Source organism: Entelurus aequoreus, linkage group LG13 (assembly GCF_033978785.1).
Source record: "Entelurus aequoreus isolate RoL-2023_Sb linkage group LG13, RoL_Eaeq_v1.1, whole genome shotgun sequence".
Taxonomy (NCBI): Eukaryota; Metazoa; Chordata; class Actinopteri; order Syngnathiformes; family Syngnathidae; genus Entelurus; species Entelurus aequoreus.
In genome coordinates, this window is record NC_084743.1 from 61,318,755 (window position 1) to 61,346,178 (window position 27,424).

Below are 27,424 nucleotides of genomic sequence, written 5' to 3' on the forward strand. Positions count from 1 at the left end.
ACTATTGAAACATTCTTATACACACTACTGAAATGCTCTCACAAACAACTGAAATATTTTTCTCACACACACACACTACTGAAACACTCATATACACACTACTGAAACACTCTTATACACACTACTGAAATGCTCTCACATAAACAACTGAAATGTTTTTCTCTCACACACACTACTGAAACACTCATATACACACTACTGAAACACTCTTATACACACTACTGAAATGCTCTCACATAAACAACTGAAATGTTTTTCTCTCACACACACTACTGAAACACTCTTATACGCACTACTGAAACATTCTTATACACACTACTGAAATGCTCTCACACAAACAACTGAAATATTTTTCTCACACACACACACTACTGAAACACTCTTATACACACTACTGAAACAAACACTCTTATACACACTACTGAAACAAACACTCTTATACACACTACTGAAACATTCTTATACACACTACTGAAATGCTCTCACATAAACAACTGAAATATTTTTCTCACACACACACTACTGAAACACTCATATAAACACTACTGAAACACTCTTATACACACTACTGAAACATTCTTATACACACTACTGAAATGCTCTCACATAAACTGAAATATTTTTCTCACACACACACTACTGAAACACTCTTATACACACTACTGAAACACTCTTATACACACTACTGAAATGCTCTCACATAAACAACTGAAATGTTTTTCTCTCACACACACTACTGAAACACTCGTATACACACTACTGAAATGCTCTCACAAACTGAAATATTTTTCTCACACACACACTACTGAAACACTCATACACACTACTGAAACACTCTTATAATCACTACTGAAATGCTCTCACATAAACAACTGAAATGTTTTTCTCTCTCACACACACTACTGAAACACTCTTATACACACTACTGAAATGGTCTCACATAAAAAACTGAAATTTTTTCTCACACACACACTACTGAAACACTCTTATACACACTACTGAAACACTCTTATACACACTACTGAAATGGTCTCACATAAAAAACTGACATTTTTTCTCACACACACACTACTGAAACACTCATATACACACTACTGAAACACTCTTATACACACTACTGAAATGCTCTCACATAAACAACTGGAATGTTTTTCTCTCACACACACTACTGAAACACTCTTATACACAGTACTGAAATGCTCTCACATAAAAAACTGAAATATTTTTCTCACACACACACTACTGAAACACTCATATACACACTACTGAAACACTCTTATACACACTACTGAAATGCTCTCACATAAACAACTGGAATGTTTTTCTCTCACACACACTACTGAAACACTCTTATACACACTACTGAAACACTCTTATACACACTACTGAAACACTCTTATTCACACTACTGAAATGCTCTCACATAAACAACTGGAATGTTTTTCTCTCACACACACTACTGAAACACTCTTATACACACTACTGAAATGCTCTCACATAAACAACTGAAATATTTTTCTCACACACACACTACTGAAACACTCTTATACACACTACTGAAACACTTATACACACTACTGAAATGCTCTTACATACACTAATGAAATGCTCTCATATAAGAAAAAGATTTCAGTTGTTTATGTGAGAGCATTTCAGTAGTGTGTATAAGAGTGTTTCAGTAGTGTGTATAAAACTGTTTCAGTAGTGTGAATAAGAGTGTTTCAGTAGTGTGTATAAGAGTGTTTCAATAGTGTGTGTAAGAGAAAAACATTTCAGTTGTTTATGTGAGAGCATTTTAGGTGTGTGTAAGAGTGTTTCAGTAGTGTGTATAAGAGTGTTACAGTAGTGTGTATAAGAGTGTTTCAGTAGTGTGTATAAGAGTGTTTCAGTAGTGTGTATAAGAGTGTTTCAATAGTGTGTGTAAGAGAAAAACATTTCAGTTGTTTATGTGAGAGCATTTTAGGTGTGTGTAAGAGTGTTTCAGTAGTGTGTATAAGAGTGTTACAGTAGTGTGTATAAGAGTGTTTCAGTAGTGTGTATAAGAGTGTTTCAGTAGTGTGTATAAGAGTGTTTCAATAGTGTGTGTAAGAGAAAAACATTTCAGTTGTTTATGTGAGAGCATTTTAGGTGTGTGTAAGAGTGTTTCAGTAGTGTGTATGAGAGTGTTACAGTAGTGTGTATAAGAATGTTTCAGTAGTGTGTATAAGAGTGTTTCAGTAGTGTGTATAAGAGTGTTTCAATAGTGTGTGTAAGAGAAAAACATTTCAGTTGTTTATGTAAGAGGTAATTCTGAATAATGTCCCTAACGGCCCCTCATATGTTCCTGTATGCTGAACGCTTTCGACTGTTTGCTGCCTCCAGTTCTTCCTGTTTGCTGTCTCAAGTTTGCCCGTTTCCTGGTTTCTGGTTCGTGTTTTCCTTGCATTTTTTGGACATTAAAATCAAGTTTTCCTGCGCCAAGCCTGCCATCTCTGCATCTTGGGGTTCGTCACCCCCCACTTCCCGACAGCAGTGAAACAAGTTCATTTTCAACACATTTTTTCAGACTAAAACAGAAAACACCGAGTTGAAAACCCATGATGTAAATTCACCTCATGTGATCTGGACTTTAATTTGCAAAAAAAACCAAAACAACTCTTGTGACTTTTGCAGTCCCCCTACCCTGCTTGGGGCTTTCTTACGATGACGTAGACAAAGTGAAAGAAAGTGACAAACTTTGGAAAACACCAAATGACAGACAAGTTGTTGTGGAAAACTTAACCTTAACTGTAACCTCCAAATATAAAAGTTAAAAATACCAATGATTGACACACTAGTTGTGGTGAAATTTGTCCTCTGCATTTGACCCATCCCCTTGTTCACCCCCTTGGAGGTGAGGAGAGCAATGGGCAGCAGCGGTGGCAGCGCCCGGGAATCATTTTTGGTGATTTAACCCCCAATTCCAACCCTTGATGCTGAGTGCCAAGCAGGGAGGTAATGGCTCCCATTTTTATAGTCTTTGGTATGACTCGGCCGGGGTTTGAACTCACGACCTACCGATCTCAGGGCGGACACTCTAACCACTAGGCCACTGAATATTTGCGATGCTTTGAACTCGCCTATTCCCACAAATTCAACTTTGTCCAATGCCCGCAACTTCCCCGCGCATTTTGGCCAATCAGCGTCATTTTTGCCACTAAAATTAGTGTCTGAGTGACGACTGTCTAATTAGTTTCTTGTGTAGACAAAGCAGGAACAGTAACAAGTCAACCCTTCAATCGATCAAACATCAAATGTCACCCTCCCGTGTAGCTCAGACCTACTTCCGGTTCCCGTCAACAACACTAAGCCTTCTGGGTAATGTCGTGCATAAACATAGCAACACACCAACATCCTCACTTCCTAGTTTACATGTATTTATATATTTAACATTTATTCACCCAGGCTAAGGCAATTAGGAACATATTTTCATTTGCAAAGGAGGGAGCATTTACCTGTTAGAGATGTTGAAGTGCGATGACAATCTCTCATTGTCTCATTTACCAACAGAAATGAGCGCTATAGATCGCTCTCTAGTTCACAATAGACTTAGACTTAGACTTCCTTTTTATTGTTTTTCAAATTTGAACTTTACAGCACACAAGAACGAAATTTAGTTACATAAGCTCATGGTAGTGCAGGATAAAAAAGCAATAAGGTGCATTTATAAATAAATAAATATATATTAATAATATATATAAAATAAATAAATATATATAAATAAATAGATTACTGTACAGATAAATATATTGCACTTTTTCACATGCGTCCACGTTTATGGATGTATGTTATATTGTCTTTTTTATTTCAGCGAGTTAATTTATTTTGGGGGGAGTTGAGGGGATAATTTAATTATGATGCGTTCAAGAGGACCCCGACTTAAACAAGTTGAAAAACTTATTCGGGTGTTACCATTTAGTGGTCAATTGTACGGAATATGTACTTCACTGTGCAACCTACTAATAAAAGTCTCAATCAATCAATCAAAGAGTCTTACGGCCTGAGGCAATTGCAATAAGGAAGCCTTTGGTGGTGTTTCTATTATTCTTATTAGAGATGTCCGATAATGGCTTTTTTGCCGATATCCGATATTGTCCAACTCTTAATTACAGATACCGATATCAACCGATACCGATATATACAGTCGTGGAATTAACACATTATTATGCCTAATTTTGTTGTGATGCCCCGCTAGATGCATTAAACAATGTAACAAGGTTTTTCCAAAACAAATCAACTCAAGTTATGGAAAAAAATGCCAACATGGCACTGCCATATTTATTATTGAAGTCACAAAGTGCATTATTTTTTTTAACATGCCTCAAAACAGCAGCTTGGAATTTGGGACATGCTCTCCCTGAGAGAGCATGAGGAGGTTGAAGTGGGCAGGGTTTGTGGGGATTAGGGGGTAGCGGGGGTGTATATTGTGGCGTCCCAAAAGACTTAGTGCTGCAAGGGGTTCTGGGTATTTGTTCTGTTGTGTTTATGTTGTGTTACGGTGCGGATGTTCTCCCGAAATGTGTTTGTTATTCTTGTTTGGTGTGAGTTCACAGTGTGGCGCATATTTGTAACAGTGTTAAAGTTGTTTATACGGCCACCCTCAGTGTGACCTGTATGGCTGTTTATAAAGTATGCTTTGCATTCACTTGTGTGTGTGAAAAGCCGTAAATATTATGTGACTGGGCCGGCACGCAAAGGCAGTGCCTTTAAGGTTTATTGGCGCTCTGTACTTCTCCCTACGTCCGTGTACACAGCGACGTTTTAAAAAGTCATACATTTTACTTTTTGAAACAGATACCGATAATTTTGAAACAGATACCGATAATTTCCGATATTACATTTTAAAGCATTTGTCGGCCGATAATATCAGCGGTTCGATATTATCGGACATCCCTAGTTCTGATGAGTTATTAGTTATACTTGAAACAGGACAGTAATTTTAAAATAAGCTCTCAGGATGTGTTTTTACTGCTACTTTTAAGTTTGTGTGGTATAAGTGAAGTGAGTTAGTGAAGTGAGTTATATTTATATAGTGCTTTTTCTCTAGTGACTCAAAGCGCTTTACATAGTGAAACCCAATATCTAAGTTACACTTAAACCAGTGTGGGTGGCACTGGGAGCAGGTGGGTAAAGTGTCTTGCCCAAAGACACAACAGCAGTGACTAGCATGACGGGAGCAGGAATCGAACCTGGAACCCTCAAGTTGCTGGCACGGCCGCTCTACCAACCGAGCTATGCTGCCCCTATAAAACGAGTAAAACATCAATACAGTATTTGTTTTCATATCTTTGTTGAAATCATGTGCTTTTGGAGGTTAAGAAAGTCATAAAATCCTTGACATTTAGCAGCTGCAAACATTGCCAGCAGTATTTGTGCAAATCATCCTTCTGCAGCTTTTGGATCAAGTCTGCAGATTTGTCTGTCGAGAGAATGAACAGGACGGAGTGAGGGCGGGATAGAGTGTCCTTCAATTACTGAAGTGGAAGCCTCAGTTGGGCACATCAATCCTCAGTAAAAGGTCATAAATTACTCGAATAAACGTCTGCCAAGTAAGTTATTGCACTTTGCAAGACAAAAGGAAACATTTTGTAGGTACACACAAGACTAATTATTAAGAACACCAAACTAAATATGTTTTAAGTATAACCAGGCCTGGCCCTAACCAATCTGGCGCCCTAGGCAGGATTTTAGGTGGCGCCCCCCCCCACATCGGCAGTGAAGTGTATATACTCACAAGAAACCGAATAGCTTTGTCTTTGACCTTTTTTTTACTTAAAGAAAGCAAATTAACATATTATATAAATAAATGATAAATAGGTTATACTTGTATAGCGCTTTTCTACCTTCAAGGTACTCAAAACTTTGACAGTATTTCCACATTCATCCATTCACACACACATTCACACACTGATGGCGGGAGCTGCCATGCAAGGCGCTAACCAGCAGCCATCAGGAGCAAGGGTGAAGTGTCTTGCCCAAAGACACAACGGACGTGACTAGGATGGTAGAAGGTGGGGATTAAACCCCAGTAACCAGCAACCCTCCGATTGCTGGCACGGCCACTCTACCAACTTCGCCACGCCTATGAGAATGTTATGTTATGATTATCTTTAACCGAATAACAGCAGTGCTCACATTAAAAAAACAGCATTCCCTCTCATGTGATATTGCTTAAATAACATTAATGATGTGCACTTTAACAACTAGGCTTACAACTATACCTAATACATAACGGGGTGGAAAAGTGACTATTACCTGCAGGGCAAACATTAGCTAACCAGAAGGCAATAACAATGTAAACAGAAAACACCTGCTTAAAAGATCTAATACAAATGTCCCTGAGGAATGTAAGGTGGGACAACTGTAATTACCTAACGTTACATTATTATTTTCCATAACAATTTAGCTCCCTCCATAATATTAACCCGACGTTAAAACAGAACTAGCTATTTATTGATTACCAATTGCCGAATCATGTAACATTAGCTTAATGCTAAAAAGCCAGGTTACTGTCACATTCTGTAACAGACAAATAATTTCATGTAGGCTAACGTTACCTCCCTGCTACTACCTCTGTCTTTTTCTCGTTTCTACTCTTCTTTTCTCTTTTTTCTTCCCTGGGCACCTGACAGTTTTGGCCGTTTTGACATCTTGTGTTGATTTTTTGATGCGGTGACGTCCATAAACAGTCATGTTACCGGAAGGGAGGGGGCGCACCGTGCGGGGGGAGGGGATGGGGGGGGGGGTGTAATGTTGTAACAAATAAAATTTATATTAAATAGGCTTTACTTTGCATTTTAATTAACGTGGGATTATTTTTTGTATTTAGAAATAATAGTACAAACTTTTTTTTTTTTTTTTTTCTCCAACATTTGTGGCACTGGCGTGGCGCCCCCTGATGAACGGCGCCCTTAGCATTTGCCTATACGGCCTATGCCACGGGCTGGCCCTGAGTATAACCTGCATTTGAAAAATGATGACATCCAGCAGGTCACACTGCATTTATTTGATTGGAGTGTCCACAAAGAGCCACTCTTCATTACCAAGTTTTACTACTTCTGTCGCTCGTCTTGAATATTGAACGTTCATTTGAGCAGAGGCGAGATCATAAATTCTAATTTCGCTGAACAGAGTTGGACTAAGAATGCGTGGTCAATGTTGGCTGGTTTGAATAAATCTTATGCGGATATTATTATAACTGTACATTCCGGACTATGAACCGCTACCTTTTTCCTATGCTTTGAACCCTCCGGCCTATAAAACACATTTTACTTCGCTGACGGCCATAACGCAAATAGTTTAAAAAATAAACAAACAAGCAAAGACACTGAAAAGTGTGTTATTGTTTGTGCTATGGCGCCATCTTTAGGACGAGTTTGTTCACTGCAGGTCGCGCAGTGCCCTTCTGTTTAGACTGAGGTTTCAAGTACAATCGTCGTTCCGTCTACTATTCGTCCATAGCGTTTTTACTCGAATGGATTCTTCATTCATCACTCCAAGCAATGTTTGTAAGTTTTACAATATAACTAAAACAATTCTTACTTACTAAACCGTTCCATGTGTGATGTCTGTAGGAGTGCTTCCATGCATATTTGTATGTGCTATTGGAATGTAATGAAGCTAGCGTCGTTGGCATTAGCTAATATGCTAATATGTTAACAAGTGTCCGTGTTAGTATTCTTTTTGTATTGTTTCAGTTTCACAAATTCCTCAGTAAATTCACCAAAACGTCACCGTGGCGTTATTGAGTCGGTTTAGCTGATTGGAGAGCTAGCTTCCGCAGCTAGTGGGTCCATGACGATGACTTCTGTTTTGTTTGATCAGCCGTTTTACTGCCGTGTTACAGACAATGTTTGGAAACAATTAAGGTATGTAAATAAGCATTTACAAAATCTTTCTTGGAAATAACTAATTTCACTACGTATATATCTGTGGCTTACAGTCGGGTGTGGCTAATACATGAAAAAATATGTTTTTTCTTCTCAAATTTAATGAGTGTGGCTTATATGCCGGTGCGCTCTAAAGTCAGAAAAAAAAACGGCAAGTAAATCAAATGGGTTTAAGTGGAAATACATATGTTGAAGTCATTAAAAGCTGAGAGGAACAAATGAGAATATTTGAAGATGATATCTACTGTACTTCACTGGAAGCATTAACTGCACTGAGGAAATATTGGAATTACTTTTAGAGGACAGTAAACAACGTTTAATTTCCATAGGCTCTTGAAAAAAATGGAAGGATTTTCATAGTCAAATCTGATGCGTTAGCATAGAGCAGGGGTGTCAAACTCAAATACAGAGTGGGCCAAAATTTAAAACTGAACAAAGCCGTGGGCCAAAGTTGAACAAATTAACCTTTAACGTACTCTACGAGCTATCGTCACGTCCGCTTTTCATCCATTCTAACATCGTTCAGACCCAGTCATAAGATATGTGCGGCTTCTGTACGCACACACGAGCGAATGCAACGCATACTTCATCAACAGCGATACAGGTTACACTGAGGGTGCCAGTATAAAAAACTTTAACACTGTTACAAATATACGCCACACTGTGAATCCACACCAAACAAGAATGAGAAACACATTTCGGGAGAACATCCGCACCGTAACACAACATAAACACAACAGAACAAATACCCAGAATCTTTTGCAGCACTAACTCTTCCGGGATGCTACAAAATACACCCCCGCTACCACCAAACCTCCCCCCCACACACACACACCTTGTAGCGTCCCGGAAGAGTTAGTGCTGCAAAGGGTTCTGGTTTGGTGTGGATTCATAGTGTGGCGTATATTTCTAATAGTGTTAAAGTTTTTTATTCGGCTACCCTCAGTGTAACCTGTATCGCTGTTGATGAAGTATGCGTTGCATTCCAATGTGTGTGCGTGCAGAAGCCGCACATTTTATGTGACTGGGCCAGCACTCGATGGGCTGGCTGGCTGGCGGGCGTTTGGAAGACTCCCGGGAGGATCGGCGGGCCAGTTTTAGTGTTAATTTGATATCCCCTCAAGGGCCAAGTGAAATTACACGGCGGGCCAAATGTGGCCCGCGGGCCAGAGTTTGACACCCATGGCATAGAGCAGGGGTCACCAACCTTTTTGAAACCAAGAGCTACTTCTTGGGTACTGATTAATGCGAAGGGCTACCAGTTTGATACACACTTAAATAAATTGCCAGAAATAGCCAATTTGCTCAATTTACCTTTAACTCTATGTTATTATTAATAATTAATGATATTTATCATTGTGGCAACACTGATCATCTTAATGATTTCTCACAATAAATATATACAGAAACAGATAAATATCAATATGCAACACTTTATTTTGCACATTTTTCAAATTGAACATTTTCAAATGATCACTTCTAAGACAGTCTTGTGAAATCTCAATATCCCATTTTAACTAGCTAGCCACTAACATTTTTTAACAAATCATGAATTACTTTGCACCATGTTTGTACAAATAACTCATGTAAAATATAAAAGTCAACTCTCAAATTTTTAAATAAATCATGTCACACTTTGAACTGGACACCAAATCTGTTATCTGTTTCTTTGTCAGTTAGTGAAGACCAAGTCTTTAAAATATTTTCTTGGATTTTCAAATTCTATTTGAGTTTTGTCTCTCTTAGAATTAAAAATGTCGAGCAAAGCGAGACCAGCTTGCTAGTAAATAAATAAAATTTAAAAAATAGAGGCAGCTCACTGGTAAGTGCTGCTATTTGAGCTATTTTTAAAACAGGCCAGCGGGCTACTCATCTGGTCCTTACGGGCTACCTGGTGCCCGCGGGCACCGCGTTGGTGACCCCTGGCATAGAGAAAATATCAATAATTATCTACATTGACAGACCAACTCTCAACAGTAATTAGCGGCAGCTGCTACCTTGCGCAAAATAATCGCAACAACTTGATATGAGACTGAAAATAATCCACCAAGTCAGGAAACTGAGTAATACAGAAGGATAGAAGGGATGGGGTGATATGCATGACAGATGACATTTTAATTCAATGCAGCGGAGCAACATATCTTCAACTATATTGTGTACACTGGCTACATACTTGTTATTGTTATTGCCACATAAAGCTGGGCTGGCTACATGTGATGGTATAAAAGAGCAAAGAGCGTCATCAGTCTTTAAGTTGTCAGAAGAGCAATAAACTTGAGAAGGACACAGAAGTGAATGTCCCTCCATGTTTCATTACTGAGATTGCACTGCAAAGGGCACACACACACACACACACACACACACACACACACACACACACACACACACACACACACACACACACACACACACACACACACACACACACACACACACACACACACACACACACACACACACACACACACACACACACACACACACCCACACCCACACACACACACACACCCACACACACACACACCCACACACACACACCCATTACATTACTGAAAACTGCTATTTAGCAGTAATAAAGTTGTCTGCAACTCCAACTACCATATATAGAAGGATGGAAAATTCTGAATGTGAATCATACTTTAAGGTAATAATGTTTTATAATCATGCTGTATGAAAATGTCACTTAGGCATCTTCAGAATGGATCTGACTATCATTTAACAAGGTTTCCCTTTAGGGGACCTGTTTTTGTCCCCATACCGTCAGAGGTCCCCTTAAGGTGACTGTGTAAACAGAGCAATGTCCCCAATAAATAAGCATTGCCAGAACACACACACACACACACACATACACACACACACTGCAGGCCTAAACAGGAGGAGGACAGAGTGTAGAACATCAGAGGGTCAAATGTGCGAGAAAATGAGAGCAGACAGTGTTGACAAACAATGTTGCAACTTTGTGTGGGAACCGCAGGTGCAGAAACACAAAAGAAGAATCCCTGTGGGATGCAGAAACTGGCAGAGAAATTTTCCGTGCAACGTTCATATTGTTGTTACTCAGCCAGCGTTTGTGGGTCTGATGGACCCGTTGCATTTTGTGGCTTTTAATGCCTCACATTCAAACACTATTATGTTAAAATACTGAACAGATGTTTATTGGGATAAGGTAAACATCTGTTCAGTATTTTAACATAAAAGTGTTTGATTGTGAGACATTAAAAGCCACAAAATGCAACGGGTCCATCAGACCCACAAACGCTGGCTGAGTAACAACAATATGAACATTACCCAACGGGTTAAAGGCCTACTGAAAGCCACTACTACCGACCACGCAGTCTGATAGTTTATATATCAATGATGAAATCTTAACATTGCAACACATGCCAATACGGCCGGGTTAACTTATAAAGTGCAATTTTAAATTTCCCGCTAAACTTCCGGTTGGAAACGTCTATGTATGATGACGTATGCGTGTGACGTCACGACGGCAACGGAAGTATTCGTACCCAATGTGTCACCATACAAAAAGCTCTGTTTTCATCGAACAATTCCACAGTATTCTGGACATCTGTGTTGGTGAATCTTTTGCAATTTGTTTAATGAACAATGGAGATTGCAAAGAAGAAAGTTGTAGGTGGGATCGGTGTATTAGCGGCTGGCTGTAGTAACACATCAAGGAGTACTTACTTGGATAGCAGACGCCCTAGCCGATGCTAGCCGCCAACCACATCTGTGATCGGGTGAAGTTCTTCGTCGCGCCGCCGATCGCTGGAACGCAGGTGAGCACGGGTGTTGATGAGCAGATGAGGGCTGGCTGGCGTAGGTGGAGCGCTAATGTTTTTATCATAGCTCTGTGAGGTCCGGTTGCTAAGTTGCTAAGTTAGCTTCAGCGTCGTTAGCAACAGCATTGTTAAGCTTTGCCAGGCTGAGAATTATTAACCGTGTAGTTACATGTCCATGTTTTAATAGTATTGTTGATCTTCTGTCTATCCTTCCAGTCAGGGATTTATTTATTTTGTTTCTATCTGCATTTGAGCCAGATGCTATCACGTTAGCTCTGTAGCTAAAGAGCTTCGCCGATGTATTGTCGTGGAGATAAAAGTCACTGTGAATGTCCATTTCGCGTTCTCGACTCTCATTTTCAAGAGGATATAGTATCCGAGGTGGTTTAAAATACAAATCCGTTATCCACAATAGAAAAAGGAGAGTGTGTGGAATCCAATGAGACCTTGTACCTATGTTACGGTCAGAGCGAAAAAAGATACACCCTGCACTGCCTCTCTAGTTCTTCACTCTAACGTTCCTCATCCACAAATATTTCATCCTCGCTCAAATTAATGCGAACTTTATCGTCGTTGTTCTATACTAAATCCTTTCAGCAAAAATATGGCAATATCGCGAAATGATCAAGTATGACACATAAAATGGATCTGCTATCCCCGTTTAAATAAAAAAAAATCCTTTCAGTAGGCCTTTAAAATAGTCAGGTAGGCGTTATAAAAGGCAGAACAACAACAATGGAAGAAGAAGACAATAAGAGGGGGAGCTTAAAGAAGAGAAAAGGGAGGGAGATGAGATGATAATGATTAGTTATAACAATGTAGTTGTTGTGCTTTTGTTTTTCTTCAGATTTGCTGTAAAAGTACTTAATGTAGAATTTTTTTAGTTTACAGATTTTTATTTGTCCACATTTTTTAGATTGCTCTGATTTTCCTTGTTGGTTAATAATAATAATAATAATAATAATAATAATAATAATAATAATAACTTATTTTCAGTTTTGTGCAGCGCTTGGTAAGTTTTAGTGTTTGTGTACGTTCTCTCCAAGTCATCATGAAGAATGTTGTGGGTTTGTCAAACTCTTCTTGTCATCTAAATCATCCCCAACATAAATATGGCTGGCAAAAAAGTCGAGCACGTGCTTTTTTTCTAAAATAGTTTTTGTTTTGACAAATGTGTTTTGCATTTATTACATTAGTGTGTATGGGACTGCAACAGTACATGACCATTAGAAGACACGGTTAGTGACAGGAAAACAAAACAACATTTTTATAAAGAGTTGGCTGTTTTTAAAATATATGTGTATGTTTTGACTGAAGTGTACCGTATTTTCAGGACTGTAGAGGGCACCGGTTTATTTTAGAAGAAATTTGTTTCCATATATTAGCCTCACCGGACCATAAGCCGCAGATATATACGTTGTGAAATGAGTTATTTAAACACCTTACCTTATTTACATACCTTAACTGTTTCCAAACAGTGCCTGTAAAACGGCAGTAAAAGGGCTAATCAAACAAAACAGAAGCCATCGTCATGGACCCGCTAGCTTTGGAAGCTAGCTCTCCAATCAGCTGAACAGACTCAATAACCCCACGGTGATGTTTTGGTGGATTTACGAAACTAAAACAAAACAAAAATAATGCCTTGTAAATCAATAATACTAGCACAGATACTCGTAAACGTGTTCGCATATTAGCTCATTCTAACGACGCTAGCTTGACTACATTACAGTAGTACGTACAAATATGCATTAAAGCACTCCTACAGACATCACACATGTGACGGTTACGTAAGTATGAATTGTTTTAGCTATATTGTAAAACTTACAAACTTTGCTCGGAGCGATGAATAAAGAATCCGTATGAGTAGAAAAACGCTATTGACAACTAGAAGACAGAACGGCACCTGTACTTCCGGTTCAGAACTCTGAACATCAGGGCAGAGCAGTATCACAATGAGTGAATTCGTCCAAAAGATTGTGCCATAGCACAAACAATAACACACCTTTTCAGTGTCTTTGCTTGTTTTTTTTTCAAAGTATTTGCATTAAGGCTGTCAGCAAAGAAAAATCCATAAATTAGCGCACCCTTTTATAAACCACAGGATTCAAAGCGTAGGAAAAAAAGTTGTCTGAAATCTTTGGTATATGTTTTGACAGGCAAATTGTGGTCCTAAGCAGAATTTTATTATTTTATTACCTACTTCTTATTTTATCATATTATTTATTTTCTCACTTTTTGTTGTTGGAAAATATTTGATATACTTTTGTAATGTATGTTTTGTACTAAAAACAAATTAGTGGGGAAAAAAATAAAACAGTTATTAACGGAAACTACCCATTTTAACATTATTAAAGGATACATTTATAAATCATCCTAACTCCGCTTTGACCGGGATTCGATTTTAGTGCCACAGCATTGAGAGACAAGCACTTACAGCGAGCCCCACCGGAACCACTGTGACCATGTGGGCAATTACGTCACTTTATTCTAATCGGTGACGGAGCAGGAAGCGACTAGGAAAACCTTTGTGGTCAAATTTCATATGAAGCGATTTGTCATTCATAATTTGACATTTTACATGCTCTTTGTCATGCAAAGTGGGGACCCCACCATGGATTGCGCGTTTCCTACACACAATACGTAATAAGCATTTAAGGAGGGGCGGCCCTGAAATGAGGAGTTATGCAAATTAAGGGTAAAAAACTGTAAAGATATTAAGTATATATTTTTATTTTCACTTTGGCCATACAGTAAGCTAAAACAGAATGCAAATTATTATTGTTACGACTAGCCTTGCCTGAGTATAATCTGACAATTCCCTCAAAGACGTTCCATATCACAACTAAGCAGCCTGACAATGACATGTTTTCATCGTTGCCAACTCAAAAAGGATTACTTCTCCAAAGTAGCCCGGTGAAGAAGAATATTTTTTGGAGCAAAGTGGGGACCCAGGGGTAAGATGAAGGTTTAATCTTCCTACCATAACGAGGCCAGTGGTGATAAGGTCATTGCAGCCGTGGCAGAGATCCCCGAACTTGGCCCAGTAGTCCTTTTTGCAGAAGAGCAGTCCATCCTTTTCATAGTACCAGTGTGCCAGCGAGCTGCTGCACTCACAGCACCTACCCAAGGAAATATCATCAAGCAAAGAAAAAGGCCATTGTTATTTTTCTTATGGATATGTGACATTGTTTCTTGCAAGCTGAGGTAGGATCTAAAGAGAGCTGCAGATATTGAGTAATCGAATAAAATACACTTTACAGCCCCAATGTGTATTTTAGGGAAAATAGTTTGAATGTGTGAATAGTGGTTAGCGCTAGTGCCTCACAGCGAGAAGGTTTGATTCCCGGGCTCAGGGTGTTTCCGTGTGGAGTTTGAATGTTGTGGGTTCTCTCCAGGTACTCCGGCTTCCTCCCACCTCCAAAAACATGCACCTGGGGATAGGCCCCTCCCACCTCCAAAGACATGCATCTGGGGATAGGCCCCTCCCACCTCCAAAGACATGCACCTGGGGATAGGCCCCTCCCACCTCCAAAGACATGCACCTGGGGATAGGCCCCTCCCACCTCCAAAGACATGCACCTGGGGATAGGTTGATTGGCAACACTAAATAGGCCCTAGTGTGTGAATGTGAGTGTGAATGTTGTCTGTGTTGGCCCTGTGATGAGGTGGCCACTTGTCCAGGGTGTACCCCGCCTTCCGCCCGAATGCAGCTGGGATAGGCTCCAGCACTACCCGCGGCCATAGCAGGACGACGGTAGAAAATGGATGGATGGATGTTGAAATAAAGATTTTTATAATTGCCATGACCTTCATTACCTTCTATTTACCATCTTTGACGTTCTTTTACGTCTATGTTTCCTCTTCTTTTTTAATCTTTTATTCACCTTGTATAACACTAACTTTTATTTATTTTTTATCTTAATTTCCCATTTATTTACCTTCCGTTTAACATATTTGGCCTTCTATCTTCCTTCTTTTAATTTTTATGTGCCTTCCACTTTCCTTTAATTTACTATTTGTACCTCCTATTTAAATTATTTTACCTTTTACTTGCCTTCTCTTACTTTTTATTTACCTTCTTCTATCTTCTATTTAACTTGTTTTGCCTTTTATAGTTCTTTTAACTTTTATTTACCTTAGATTTTTTTTACCTTTAATATACTACTTTTACCTTCTATTTACTTTCTTTACCTTCTATTTACTTATTTACCTTTTATTTACTTATTTTACCTTCTATATTCCATCTTTTACCTTTTATTTACCTTCTTTTATAATGTATTTACCTTCTTTTACCATTAATTTACTTATTTTACCTTCCATATATTCCTTATTTTACCTTTTATTTACCTTCTTTTACATTTTATTTACCTTCTTTTACCGTTTATTTACTTTTCCCCCAATAACCCTTTTACTTGCCCTCTCAAACATTGATTGATTGATTGATTTACTTTCTTCTACCTTCTATTTAATTTGTTTTGCCTTCTATAGTTCTTCTTTTAACTTTTATTTACCTTAGATTTATTTGACCTTTAATATACTACTTTTACCTTCTATTTACTTTATTTACCTTCTATTTACTTATTTACCTTTGATTTACTTATTTTACCTTCTATATTCCATCTTTTACCTTTTATTTACCTTATTTTATAATTTATTTACCTTCTTTTACCATTAATTTACTTATTTTACCTTCCATATTCCATATTTTACCTTTTATTTACCTTCTTTTACATTTTATTTACCTTCTTTTACAGTCTATTTACTTCCCCCCATTAATTTACCTTCTTTAACATTTTATTTACCTTCTTTTACATTTTATTTACTTTCTTTTAAATTCTATTTAACTTCTTTTACATTTGATTTACCTTATTTTACTTATTTACTACCTTTATCTTTTATTTACCTTCCATTTACCATTTTGTTTTACCTTCTTTTACCTTAAATTCACTTCTATTACATTCTATTTACCTTTTTTTGTTACCTTCCATTTAACTTTGTTTTACCTTCTTTTATGCAGGCCGAATTGTATTAATTTTTATTAGTTACAGAATATAAATTTAAAAAAAAATCTAACTATATTAATCTATTTAATCGATTAATCGATGCAGCTCTAGCTCTAATTGCCATTTTTTTTAACAGTTTGGGACGGATGCCATCTTTGTTTGTGGTTGGGATTCCATCTAAGTGACTCCAACACCATCAGGTTACACAGTAAGCCACACGAAACTGGCGTAATGTTTACATGTGCATGACCTCAACATTAAACACTCTGAATGAGTTTCGGTGCAGTGAGAACCGAAAGTGATATCTTTAAAGTGTATTTAAAGTCCGGCGATGTCCCTGGGAAATGTTCCAAATGTCAGTCCTGGTGGTGGTAATGAGGCTGTCCTAATGAGGTGCACAGACAAATGAGATGTGGCAAAAACAACACACAGCTATGACTGGGCCTTTGTGCTGCCCATGGCCTGCGCTGACTGTGTTTCAAACACAAAAGCAAGGCTGTCATCATCCCAACTAGACCGCTCATGTCAGAATCAGAATCAGAAATACTTTATTATCAGCACAATCCCATTCAAGAGCAGACAAACATTACAGGGAGACAGAACAGGATCGCTCAAGGGTCTGCCAACTTCCGACACCCCTTGCAAAAAAGGTGAGAAACAGGTAAATGCTGGGGGGGATGAGAAAACAAACATTCAGTCTAAGCCAGGGCCCCTGGAGTAGGGGTCCAGACTGAGGCCAAGGGGAAAAATCCTCATAGCCATAGCACACATAAGCATGTGTGTAAGAGGGAAACATCACCTCCAAACGGACTCTGGTGTGGCAGAGACCCAGCAGCTGGTCTCCATGGCCTAAAGGCTCTCGGGAGGCAGATCCAGAAGTACACAAAAAAAGCACCTCAGAGGTCATGAAAGTGCCGCCCCCTGTCACACAGTCCCAAAGGGTCCCCAACCAAAAGGCAAAAAAAAACACATAAACAAGTCGCTTGATGGAATTATTGTAATTGCACTTGAAAAGTACAGCAACAGTACAAAATAATACAAGTATGATTGATTTCCTGCTGTTATCATGACCAATATTGGTGTCGGCCTATACTCAACTTGTATTTATATACAATATAAATAAATGTTTATTGCATTTGAAAGGGTATACTTGCATTATTATTATGAATTGTCATCACATCAGTGGTTCCATGCATCCATCCATTTTCTACCGCTTGTCCCTTTCGGGGTTGCTGGAGCCTATCTCAGCTGCATTCAGGCAGAAGGCGGGGTACACCCTGGACAAGCATTTGGCCTCAAAATAAAGTTGACAATAATATAGTTTATCGACAATAAACTCAAAGCTCTAATATCAGTGGGCAGTGTTTCCCAGAAACTGCCAAGATACCTGTGGTGGTGGGGGCGTGGCTATGGGCGTGGTCACCATGACATCATCGAGTAATTTGCATAATTTACTACAATGATTTGATTTTCTCTAAAAAGGCTCAAAAAATGTATACTTACTAATTAATAATAACAGTTTTGGTTTAAACGTCCATCCATCCATCCATCCATCCATCCATTTTACAATATAATTACAACACTTTATATACATATTTATATACAGATTTGAACAATAAGTTATTCACTGAAATATATTTATTAATTGTGGTTCTTACAAAAAATATATCTTGTAAAATATAAAAGCTAAAATGTCTCAAAGCTCTGCCCCTTTAATTAGTGCATACTAAATAATTTAACTTTAGCCTACTACTACAACCATATTATTTACCAGCAACATAAAGTGAAACAGAGGCAGAGGTGTCCTGCCACAGTCAGTAACAAATAAACAGAAAACAGTAGTGGTGGTAGATAGACACAGAGCTTCATCAAACATCTGATCCACTGAACAAAGAGCTCCAAAAATCTTGAACTTTAGACTGCCATCAGTTTTACTCCCTACACTTAACCATGTGTTGCCTACTGCCTGCAGACTTTGCACCCTTTGTTATATACACATGTTGTGTTTCTAATATAAATACATTTAATAAAGTCAAATACAAATAAGGCAACAAGAGAAGTATCCTACACTTCTCTTTTGTAAACTAAATCTGAACAGCCAATACGGGCATCTACATCAACTATATGGTTTGCCTGAGAAGCTGGAGAGGACAAAAAATAAAAAATAATTTTTTTATTTATTTTTATTTATTTTTATTTTTTATATTTGTGGCGGACGTAATTCTTTCGTGGCGGGCCGCCACAAATAAATGAATGTGTGGGAAACCCTGGTGGGGTATTATTGGAAGTGAAAAAGTTGCATCGGGATAAATACAATAATAATAATAATAACAATTAAGATTAAACCATACTTAATGTGACCACGGATTAGTGTCACAGTTACAAAGAACACTTAAAACAATGGTAAAAAATGTGTCAATTATAAACCGATGCAATGTGATTGATAAAAATAAGCCTCAAAACATCGCAGTTTTTGTGCAACTTTTCGAAAAAGCGGCGGCAAAAATAAATGTTCCTAAAATGTGGCGGTATACTCACTTTTGTGAGATACTGTATACCCTTGGCCATACTGGTGAAATAATACTATGTGTTACATGATCATCTTTTATTCATAAACACTTGATTAAATATGCACATGGATATGAGCAGGAGTATTGGCTGTGAAATGTGTGCTAATCCCCACTATAGAACGTGCGTGTGCAGAGCCAGCTAATGCTTCATTATTTGTAAATCGCTGTAAATCTGTGTGTCCACCAGCTGTGACTAAGTGTCTCCCCCACTTCCCACTGGAGGCTCCCTCTTATCAGATGGCCGTCTGGATCAATCCCAGACCTACTTTTCAAATGTGTGTCATTTCCTGCATTCCTAAAGTGGCGTAGTGTGGCTCTAATGGACATACAGTGAAAGCTCGAATTACAAACCCCTGTATTTGCAAACTTTTCGGTTTACCAACTTTTAGATCGAGCCAGGTATGCTTCAGCGTTTCAGCGTGTTTCTTTTCTCGCCATCCACCAAGTTTTGCCTATTCTGCTTACTCAATATGGGTCCCAAAGAAGAAGGGAATCGCTGTGGACTTAGACCTAGAGAGGAGAGGGAACTCTAATTCAGAGCAGTAGCACGCAGGCCCTCCTCACCGCCTTCTCTCTTCTCTGTCGTCACTCCCTTGAGTGTGTTTGCCTCCTTTTGTCGGCTCTATACCACAAACTAGCGGACAGACAGCAAGGTAAAGAAGTTTTTACTTTTTTGTTGTTAAGATGGACTTTTAAAAGGGACTAAAACAGACTTTTGACAGTTCAGCTTTCCATTATCGTGTTGTTTTGATTATACACACACACACACACACACACACATATATTTAATATATATATACATATATACACATAAATTTATTTCTATATATTATACATATAAATAAATACATATATAAATATATGTATGTATAAACATACATATATAATATACATATATAAATATACATAAATAAATATATAAAAATACCTATATATAATTACATATATATATATATATATATATACATATATATATATATATATACACATACATATATATATATATATATATATACATATATATATATATATATATATATATATATATATAAAATATATAAATACATGTATAAAAATACCTATATATAATTACATGTATAAAAATACCTATATATAATTACATGTATAAAAATACCTATATATAATTACATGTAAAAATGTATTTTAATATATATAAATACATATATAATACATATATACATATATTATATACATATACATAAATACGTACATCTATAAATACATACATAATTATATATTAATATATATAAATACGTATATAATACATATATACACATGCTATATACATATATTATATACATCTATAAATACATACATATATATAAATATAAATATATATATATATATATATATATATATATATATATATATAAATAAATACAAATACATATAATATACAGTATATATACATATTTTATACACACATTATATATATACGCATATTATATACACACATATACAGTATGAGTATGTATGTATACATATATATATATATAAATACAAATAAATACATTTTTATTGCATTTATATATATATATATATATATATATATATATATATATATATATATATATATATGCCGATTAATTTAGTTAATTATCGATTCGTTGGATCTTTGCTATGCGCATGCGCAGTTTTTTTTTATTTAATTTTTTTTTTTTTAATAAACCTTTATTTATAATCTGCAACATTTACAAACAGCTGAGAAACAATAATCAAAATAAGTATGGTGCCAGTATGCTGTTTTTTTCCAATAAAATACTGGATAGGATAGAAATGTAGTTTGTCTCTTTTATCCGATTATTAATCGAATAATCGAAGCAATAATCGACAGATTAATTGATTATCAAATTAATCGTTAGTTGCAGCCCTAATATATATATAAATACACATAAATACATGTTTATTGCATTAGAAAGGGTATACTAACAATATTATTATGAATTGTCATTACATCAGTGGTTAATTTAGCCTCAAAATAAAGTTGACAATAATATAGTTTATCGGCAATAATTTGTAGGTAAATATATCGTCGAGCAAAATGAGTTTGCCTCGGTATCGCTGCATAGTTGCAAACCAGTGAAGGACCTCAGACATTCTGCAAGTGCAGCAGCTTTGCATGACTTTGCCCAAGGTCGCCTCTCTGCAAGCCCGCCGACACGCTCGCCTTGCAGTGCCTTGACACACAATTTATTCATCAGGCACTACTAGCACGGGCACGCCCGCGCTCCTCGGCATCTGCGTGCAGGCAGACTGTAGCAGTACGCAGCATGTTTGGGTGGGGGAGAGACTTGGAAGTGGGTCAAAGCTTTCAGGAGATGTCAGCAGCATCCCGACGAGAGCTACTTCTCTGCTCTGCGTCATTTATTCACTTCAATGGAGAGACACAAACACTCATTCACTTCCATTTATACGTTACTCACACTCACATATCATTTGTGCAATTATTTAGATTTTCAATCATTAATGTCACGGTGCTTATGTGTTAATGCTCATCTAGGAGCTCATGGCTGGATTCTCTTTTTTGCGTGACAGAAATTGCAGCTGTAAGAGGATTATCAGCGTGAAATACTCTCTGCGTCTTTGCCCTCTTATAATTCCTTGTGTGTACACACACAAACACATTCCAGAAGCGTGTGGAAATATCGACCAGAACTGGAGTGATTTGTTGATTTCAAGAAACCCGATATGAGAAAAAGTAGCACATTGGGATGGAATTTACGAGCGTGGAAAAGTCAAAGGGGGACTCGAGGAGATTTTAAAGACACACAGCTGGACTCTAACCAAAGGGCCGAGGTAAAAATGGAGGAATGGCGTTAATAAATCTAAAACCGTCGCCTCCCTCCCGCTGAAATCCTCAGTGGAATTAACTGAAAGTGTCTGACAGAGTAATACGTTCCTCTTTTTCAGGCCGCTGGCTCCCAAGTCGCTCATCTTTTATCTGTCAGACCACAAAAACAAACCAGAGGGCCTCCTGAGGGGGACCGGGCCGAGAGTTTAGTCCAAGAACTAAGGTTAGGGTAGTAGCTACTAAGGCAGGCCTGGGCGATTTATTTTGACTATGGGGACAAATTTAGACAAAAAAATGTACCGTATTTTTCGGACTATAAGTCGTAGTTTTTTTCATAGTTTGGCCGGGGGTGCGACTTATACTCAGGAGCGACTTATGTGTGAAATTATGAACACATTAGCGTAAAATATCAAATAATATTATTTAGCTCATTCACGTAAGAGACTAGACGTATAAGATTTCATGGGATTTAGCAATCAGGAGTGACAGATTGTTTGGTAAACATATAGCATGTTCTATATGTTATAGTGGCCCTGCAATGAGGTGGCGACTTGTCCAGGGTGTACACCGCCTTCCGCCCGATTGTAGCGGAGATAGGCTCCAGCGCCCCCCGCGACCCCGACGGGAATAAGCGGTAGAAAATGGATGGATGGTTATGTTATAGTTATTTGAATGACTCTTACCATAATATGTGACCCGTGCTGGCAAAATGAGTCGGAATACGCACAGGCTAATTTTGAGCTACAGGCAAATAAGTGGAAAAAAATGTATCTTGGTTGAAATTGAGATTTTCACAAAAATGAGTCCATGAAGCCACAATCTAGCGATCCCAATCATCGAAATAGCAAGAAAACATCTTAAATCACCTTTATTTGAAGGTTTTGTACGAGGTATGTCTTCAGAAATTAGTCCTTTGTGTTAAAATTCCTTGAGAAAATCAAGTGTTTTCAACGCTCACTCGCGGCAATAAGTGGGAATCCCCCTAGCCATATTTGGTATCATTGTGACGCCAAGTTTACCTACTTTCTAAAAATGAGCATGGAATTCCCGATGACGCCATTCTGAACCAATAGAATTCGAGTTTTTAAACCTGTCCCGACGTAAACAAATCCGGCTTGTTGCTAAGCGGTCGCTGTGAGGCGTACCCTCATTGGTTGAATCACCCCGCGCGGTGCATTGTGGTATCATGGCAGCGCCCTGATGAAAAACAACACAGTAATTCGGGCGGAATATTTGGTGAAAAAAGGTGATTTTCGAACATTTAATTATTATTTTTGTGGATAAGTTAGACTGTTTTACATTCCGTAATGGATTTAGAAGGTGGAGAGGGTACACAGGCAAGTGCGCTAAATTCACTGCAGTGGCGAATCTTCTTAGTGCTGCTGGTCAGGAATATTACGGACAGCTGACCAGCTGACAAACTGACCAGTGAACAAAAAAACTGTGACATAACAGTGTTGACATTTTTGTACATAACCGTTTTCAATAGAGTTGAATATATATTTTTCCTTTAGACATGGGATTTGACTTTAATTGTACCAATTTTGGTGTTGCTACAAGGACTTTTAAGGTATGGTTGCTATGGAGTTTTGTTTTGGAACATTCTGTTCCGGAACAGTAAACTTTAAGCTGGTTTTTCTCAAAACGGACCCTCAAACTTGGTCGACTTCAATCGGATGTAACTCGGTCATTTTCTGTCCGATTCCAACAAACCATATATCATTTTGAAGGTCTTTAGATGGAGAATGTGTAAATAACAATAACTCAGTTTTTAAAATTTCCTCATTGTGACTCATTTTGCCAGCACAGGTCACATATGTTACGTTAACATACCAGGCACGTTCTCAGTTGGTTATTTATGCCTCATATAACGTACACTTATTCAGCCTGTTGTTCACTATTCTTTATTTATTTTAAATTGCCTTTCAAATGTCTATTCTTGGTGTTGGGTTTTATCAAATAAATTTCCCCCAAAAATGCGACTTATATATGTTTTTTTCCTTCTTTATTATGCATTTTCGTCCAGTGCGATTTATACTCCGGTGTGACGTATACTCCGAAAAATACGGTATATATTTTTAGGAACACTAATGAAAAACATGTCTCTCCCAATTTACGTATTTTTTTAAAAAATACGTCCAAATTATCTTTTTTTCTGTATAATAAAAAAATCTAAAGATATTTTCATGGAATGACATGTACTACCAATTTAGTATTTTTTAAACGAGTAATAAAATATATCCAAATATTTTTTCTGGATAAAAACTAATTTACAAAAATGTTTTGATGAAAAACATGTATGTATGTTTTTTTCGAATAAGTAATACAACATACCCAAATTATTTTTTAGTTTTTCTGGATCATAAAATACTAAACAGAATGTTTTCATGAAAAAATAGCTATCAATTTAGTTTTTTTTAAAAAAACAAATAAAATATATCCAAATATTTATTCGGGGGGAAAAAATAAAATAAAATAGTTTTCATGAAAAACATGTACTACCAATTTTTTTTTTAAATAAGTAGTAAAATATATCAAAATTATTTTTTTAGGTTGATTGGCAACACTAAATTGGCCCTAGTGTGTGAATGTGAGTGTGAATGTTGTCTATCTATCTGTGTTGACCCTGCGATGAGGTGGCGACTTGTCAAGGGTGTACCTCGCCTCCCGCCCATGTGCAGCTGAGATAGGCTCCAGCAACCCCCGCGACCCCGAAAGGGACAAGCGGTAGAAAATGGATGGATAATACAAAACCTCCCAATAACGTCTGATCGAATGCTAAAAACGTTACAACAGACCGACTTAAAAAAACGGAACCGAATTTTAAATTTTTTACTGAATGAGTCACCCAGAATGTACATGAAAATAAAGAATGTGGGATTTACAATATTAACTATGAATGATAAATATGTTCATCATTTTGCAATACAGTTTGCTGAAAACGATGGAAAGCGCCACTCTACATAGCAACTGATGCTGTGGTCAAAGTGGGAGTTACCACAAAACAGATTTTAAGATAGTCAATACTCTACTGCCATCTGGCGGCTAAAATGATAAGTGCAACACCCCCATTTGTCACGTTTCATGTGTCAGGTAAACCGCAACAAACGGGGCCATACGAAAGCCCTTCGACAGTGTGGACATATTGAGATGCTGCATCATGATTGCCTCGAACTTGATAAAAGTTCATTGTAGATTATAAAATATGCTTCTCACCTGGATAACACAAGTTTGTACAGATGACGTTGTTCATCTGTAACATTCAACTTACACCCGGAGATGGACAGAAAGACACGAAAAGACGCTCGTTTGCAGCCACCTTTTCTTTTAACCCGCGCATGTCACACCGCGGTGAGGGATGTCTTGTCTTGTTTTTTTCTGTCTCGTGATTTTCATGTTTTATTTTGAAAAGTAACTCTCCTCTCGTTTCAGGTCACTTGCCCTTCCTTTTGTGTCATCAGTCTGACGTCATCCCTGTTCCCTGATTGTTTCCACCTGTTCCCTATTACCCTCATGTGTCTTATAAGCCCACTCCTTCCTTTGTTCTGTGCCAGATTGTTTCGTTCATTCGTACTTTCCAGCGTCTACGTCCATGTCCATGTCCATGCCTTGTATCCAGTCTATGTTCCATGTTCTTGAATCCCTTCGTGGCTATTTTGAGTTTTCCTTTTTCCTCCTTAGCAGAGTGATTTTTTGTTATTGACTTTATTCAGCCGAAGTGGTAAGTTATTAGTTAAATTCCTCAATTTTTGAGTGACTATTTTTGTTAAACTTTATTAAATAAGATAGTGTAGAATTTTTCATAGCTGTTGTTTATTCCTCCCGTTGGAGCGTTTTTTTGTTTATACATTTTATAGCATTTACTGCGCCAATTATTAGTTCGTCTTTGGTTTTGTGTTTTCCTCCGTTCGGAGTGATTTTCAGTTGTTCCTATTTTTTGGAACCTTTTTTCATCGAGTAGTTTTTTGGTTAATTATAGTATTGTATTCCTTGACTTTGGAGGTGAAAGGAAGCTGCCAAAATAAAAGCCTGTCAAGTTCCCTACTCTGCATCTGAGTCCAATCCTTTTACCAAGCCCTGACAGCACAAGGATTATGATTACCGTATTTTCCAGACAATAGAGCGCACTGGCATATAAACCGCACCTACTACATCTTAGAATAAAAAATATACCGTATTTTTTGGAGTATAAGTCGCTCCGGAGTATAAGTCGCACCGGCCGAAAATGCATAATAAAGAAGGAAAAAAACATATATAAGTCGACTTGAGATATAAATTTTGGTTAACACATTTTACCACAAAAAGGTCAATACCAAATCTACCAACGCCTAACAACCCTGAACCAGATTAAGGATGTGTTTTGCTTCAGTTCAAATCATGTTGAACACAGTAACGACCTCCATATGGCTCTTTATTGCTCGCCTCAGTCACATTTAATACAGCCTCTGAGATCACGTTTTAAGATGTAATACAATAAACATCTGTCCTTATTAATCACGGCCAGAATCCGGATCATAGCGACCATGATTCATTGGTCCCAAGTGCTAGGACTGAGCGACGCTTAGATGAGAAAAAACATGAAAGAAATGTCCATCAATTGGATTTAATTCTCATGAGAAGAGAATGTGTTACAATATAAAGGAGGGGTGTCCAAACTTTTTCAACTTTTGAAAAATTACAGCATGCGGGGGCCATTGTGATATTTTTTCATTTTCAAAACCATTACAATATATAGTTGTTTTTTTTACCTTTATGGTGGTGATTCTCAAACCACTAATCGGAGAGAGTATGGCCAACTCCATTTCAAAGTTGGCTTAAAAATGGCACTCTGTTTTTTTGACAAATCGGAGAGAGTATGGCCAGAGGATCTCCTTACACAGGCTCCATCTAGTGCAGTGGTTCTTAAAGGCCTACTGAAAGCCACTACTACCGACCACGCAGTCTGATATTTTATATATCAATGATGAAATCTTAACATTGCAACACATGCCAATACGGCCGGGTTAACTTATAAAGTGCAATTCAAAATTTCCCGCCACACTTCCTGTTTAAAACCTTTTTCTTATGCTAACGTATGCGTGTGACGTCACGAGGACAAGGGAAGTATTCGGAGCCCGGAGAATCCTATACAACAAGCTCTGTTTTCATTTCATAATTCCACGGTGTTCTGGACATCTGTGTTGGTGAATCTTTTGCAATTTGTTTAATGAACAATGGAGGCTGCAAAGAAGAACGTTGTAGGTGGGATCGATCGGTGTATTAGCGGCTGGCTGTAGCAACACAACAAGGACTTAGCAGACGCCTAGCCGATGCTGGCCACCAAACCCACGGATGAAGTCCTTCGTCGCGC

General features: G+C 37.7%; 1 protein-coding gene and 1 long non-coding RNA gene across 5 annotated transcripts in view; one reads left to right on the forward strand and one right to left on the reverse strand.

Annotated features, from left to right (window-relative positions):
- The window catches only part of LOC133663566 (uncharacterized), a 136,075-nt gene that overhangs the window by 54,415 nt on the left and 54,236 nt on the right, over window positions 1-27,424 (forward strand). The window contains exon 5 of one of the 3 annotated variants that reach the window (XR_009828371.1): window positions 15,085-16,124. The exons of the other annotated variants lie outside the window; for them this stretch is intronic. This is a non-coding gene — a long non-coding RNA (uncharacterized LOC133663566). Of the gene's footprint in view, window positions 1-15,084; window positions 16,125-27,424 lie in introns of those variants that run through there. 3 annotated transcript variants of the gene reach the window in all.
- limk1a (LIM domain kinase 1a) overlaps window positions 1-27,424 on the reverse strand; it is a 111,864-nt gene that overhangs the window by 47,569 nt on the left and 36,871 nt on the right. For both annotated transcript variants that reach the window (XM_062068124.1, XM_062068125.1), the window contains one exon: window positions 14,670-14,808. In XM_062068124.1, the coding sequence (XP_061924108.1) occupies window positions 14,670-14,808 (139 nt within the window). The remainder of the gene's footprint in view (window positions 1-14,669; window positions 14,809-27,424) is intronic.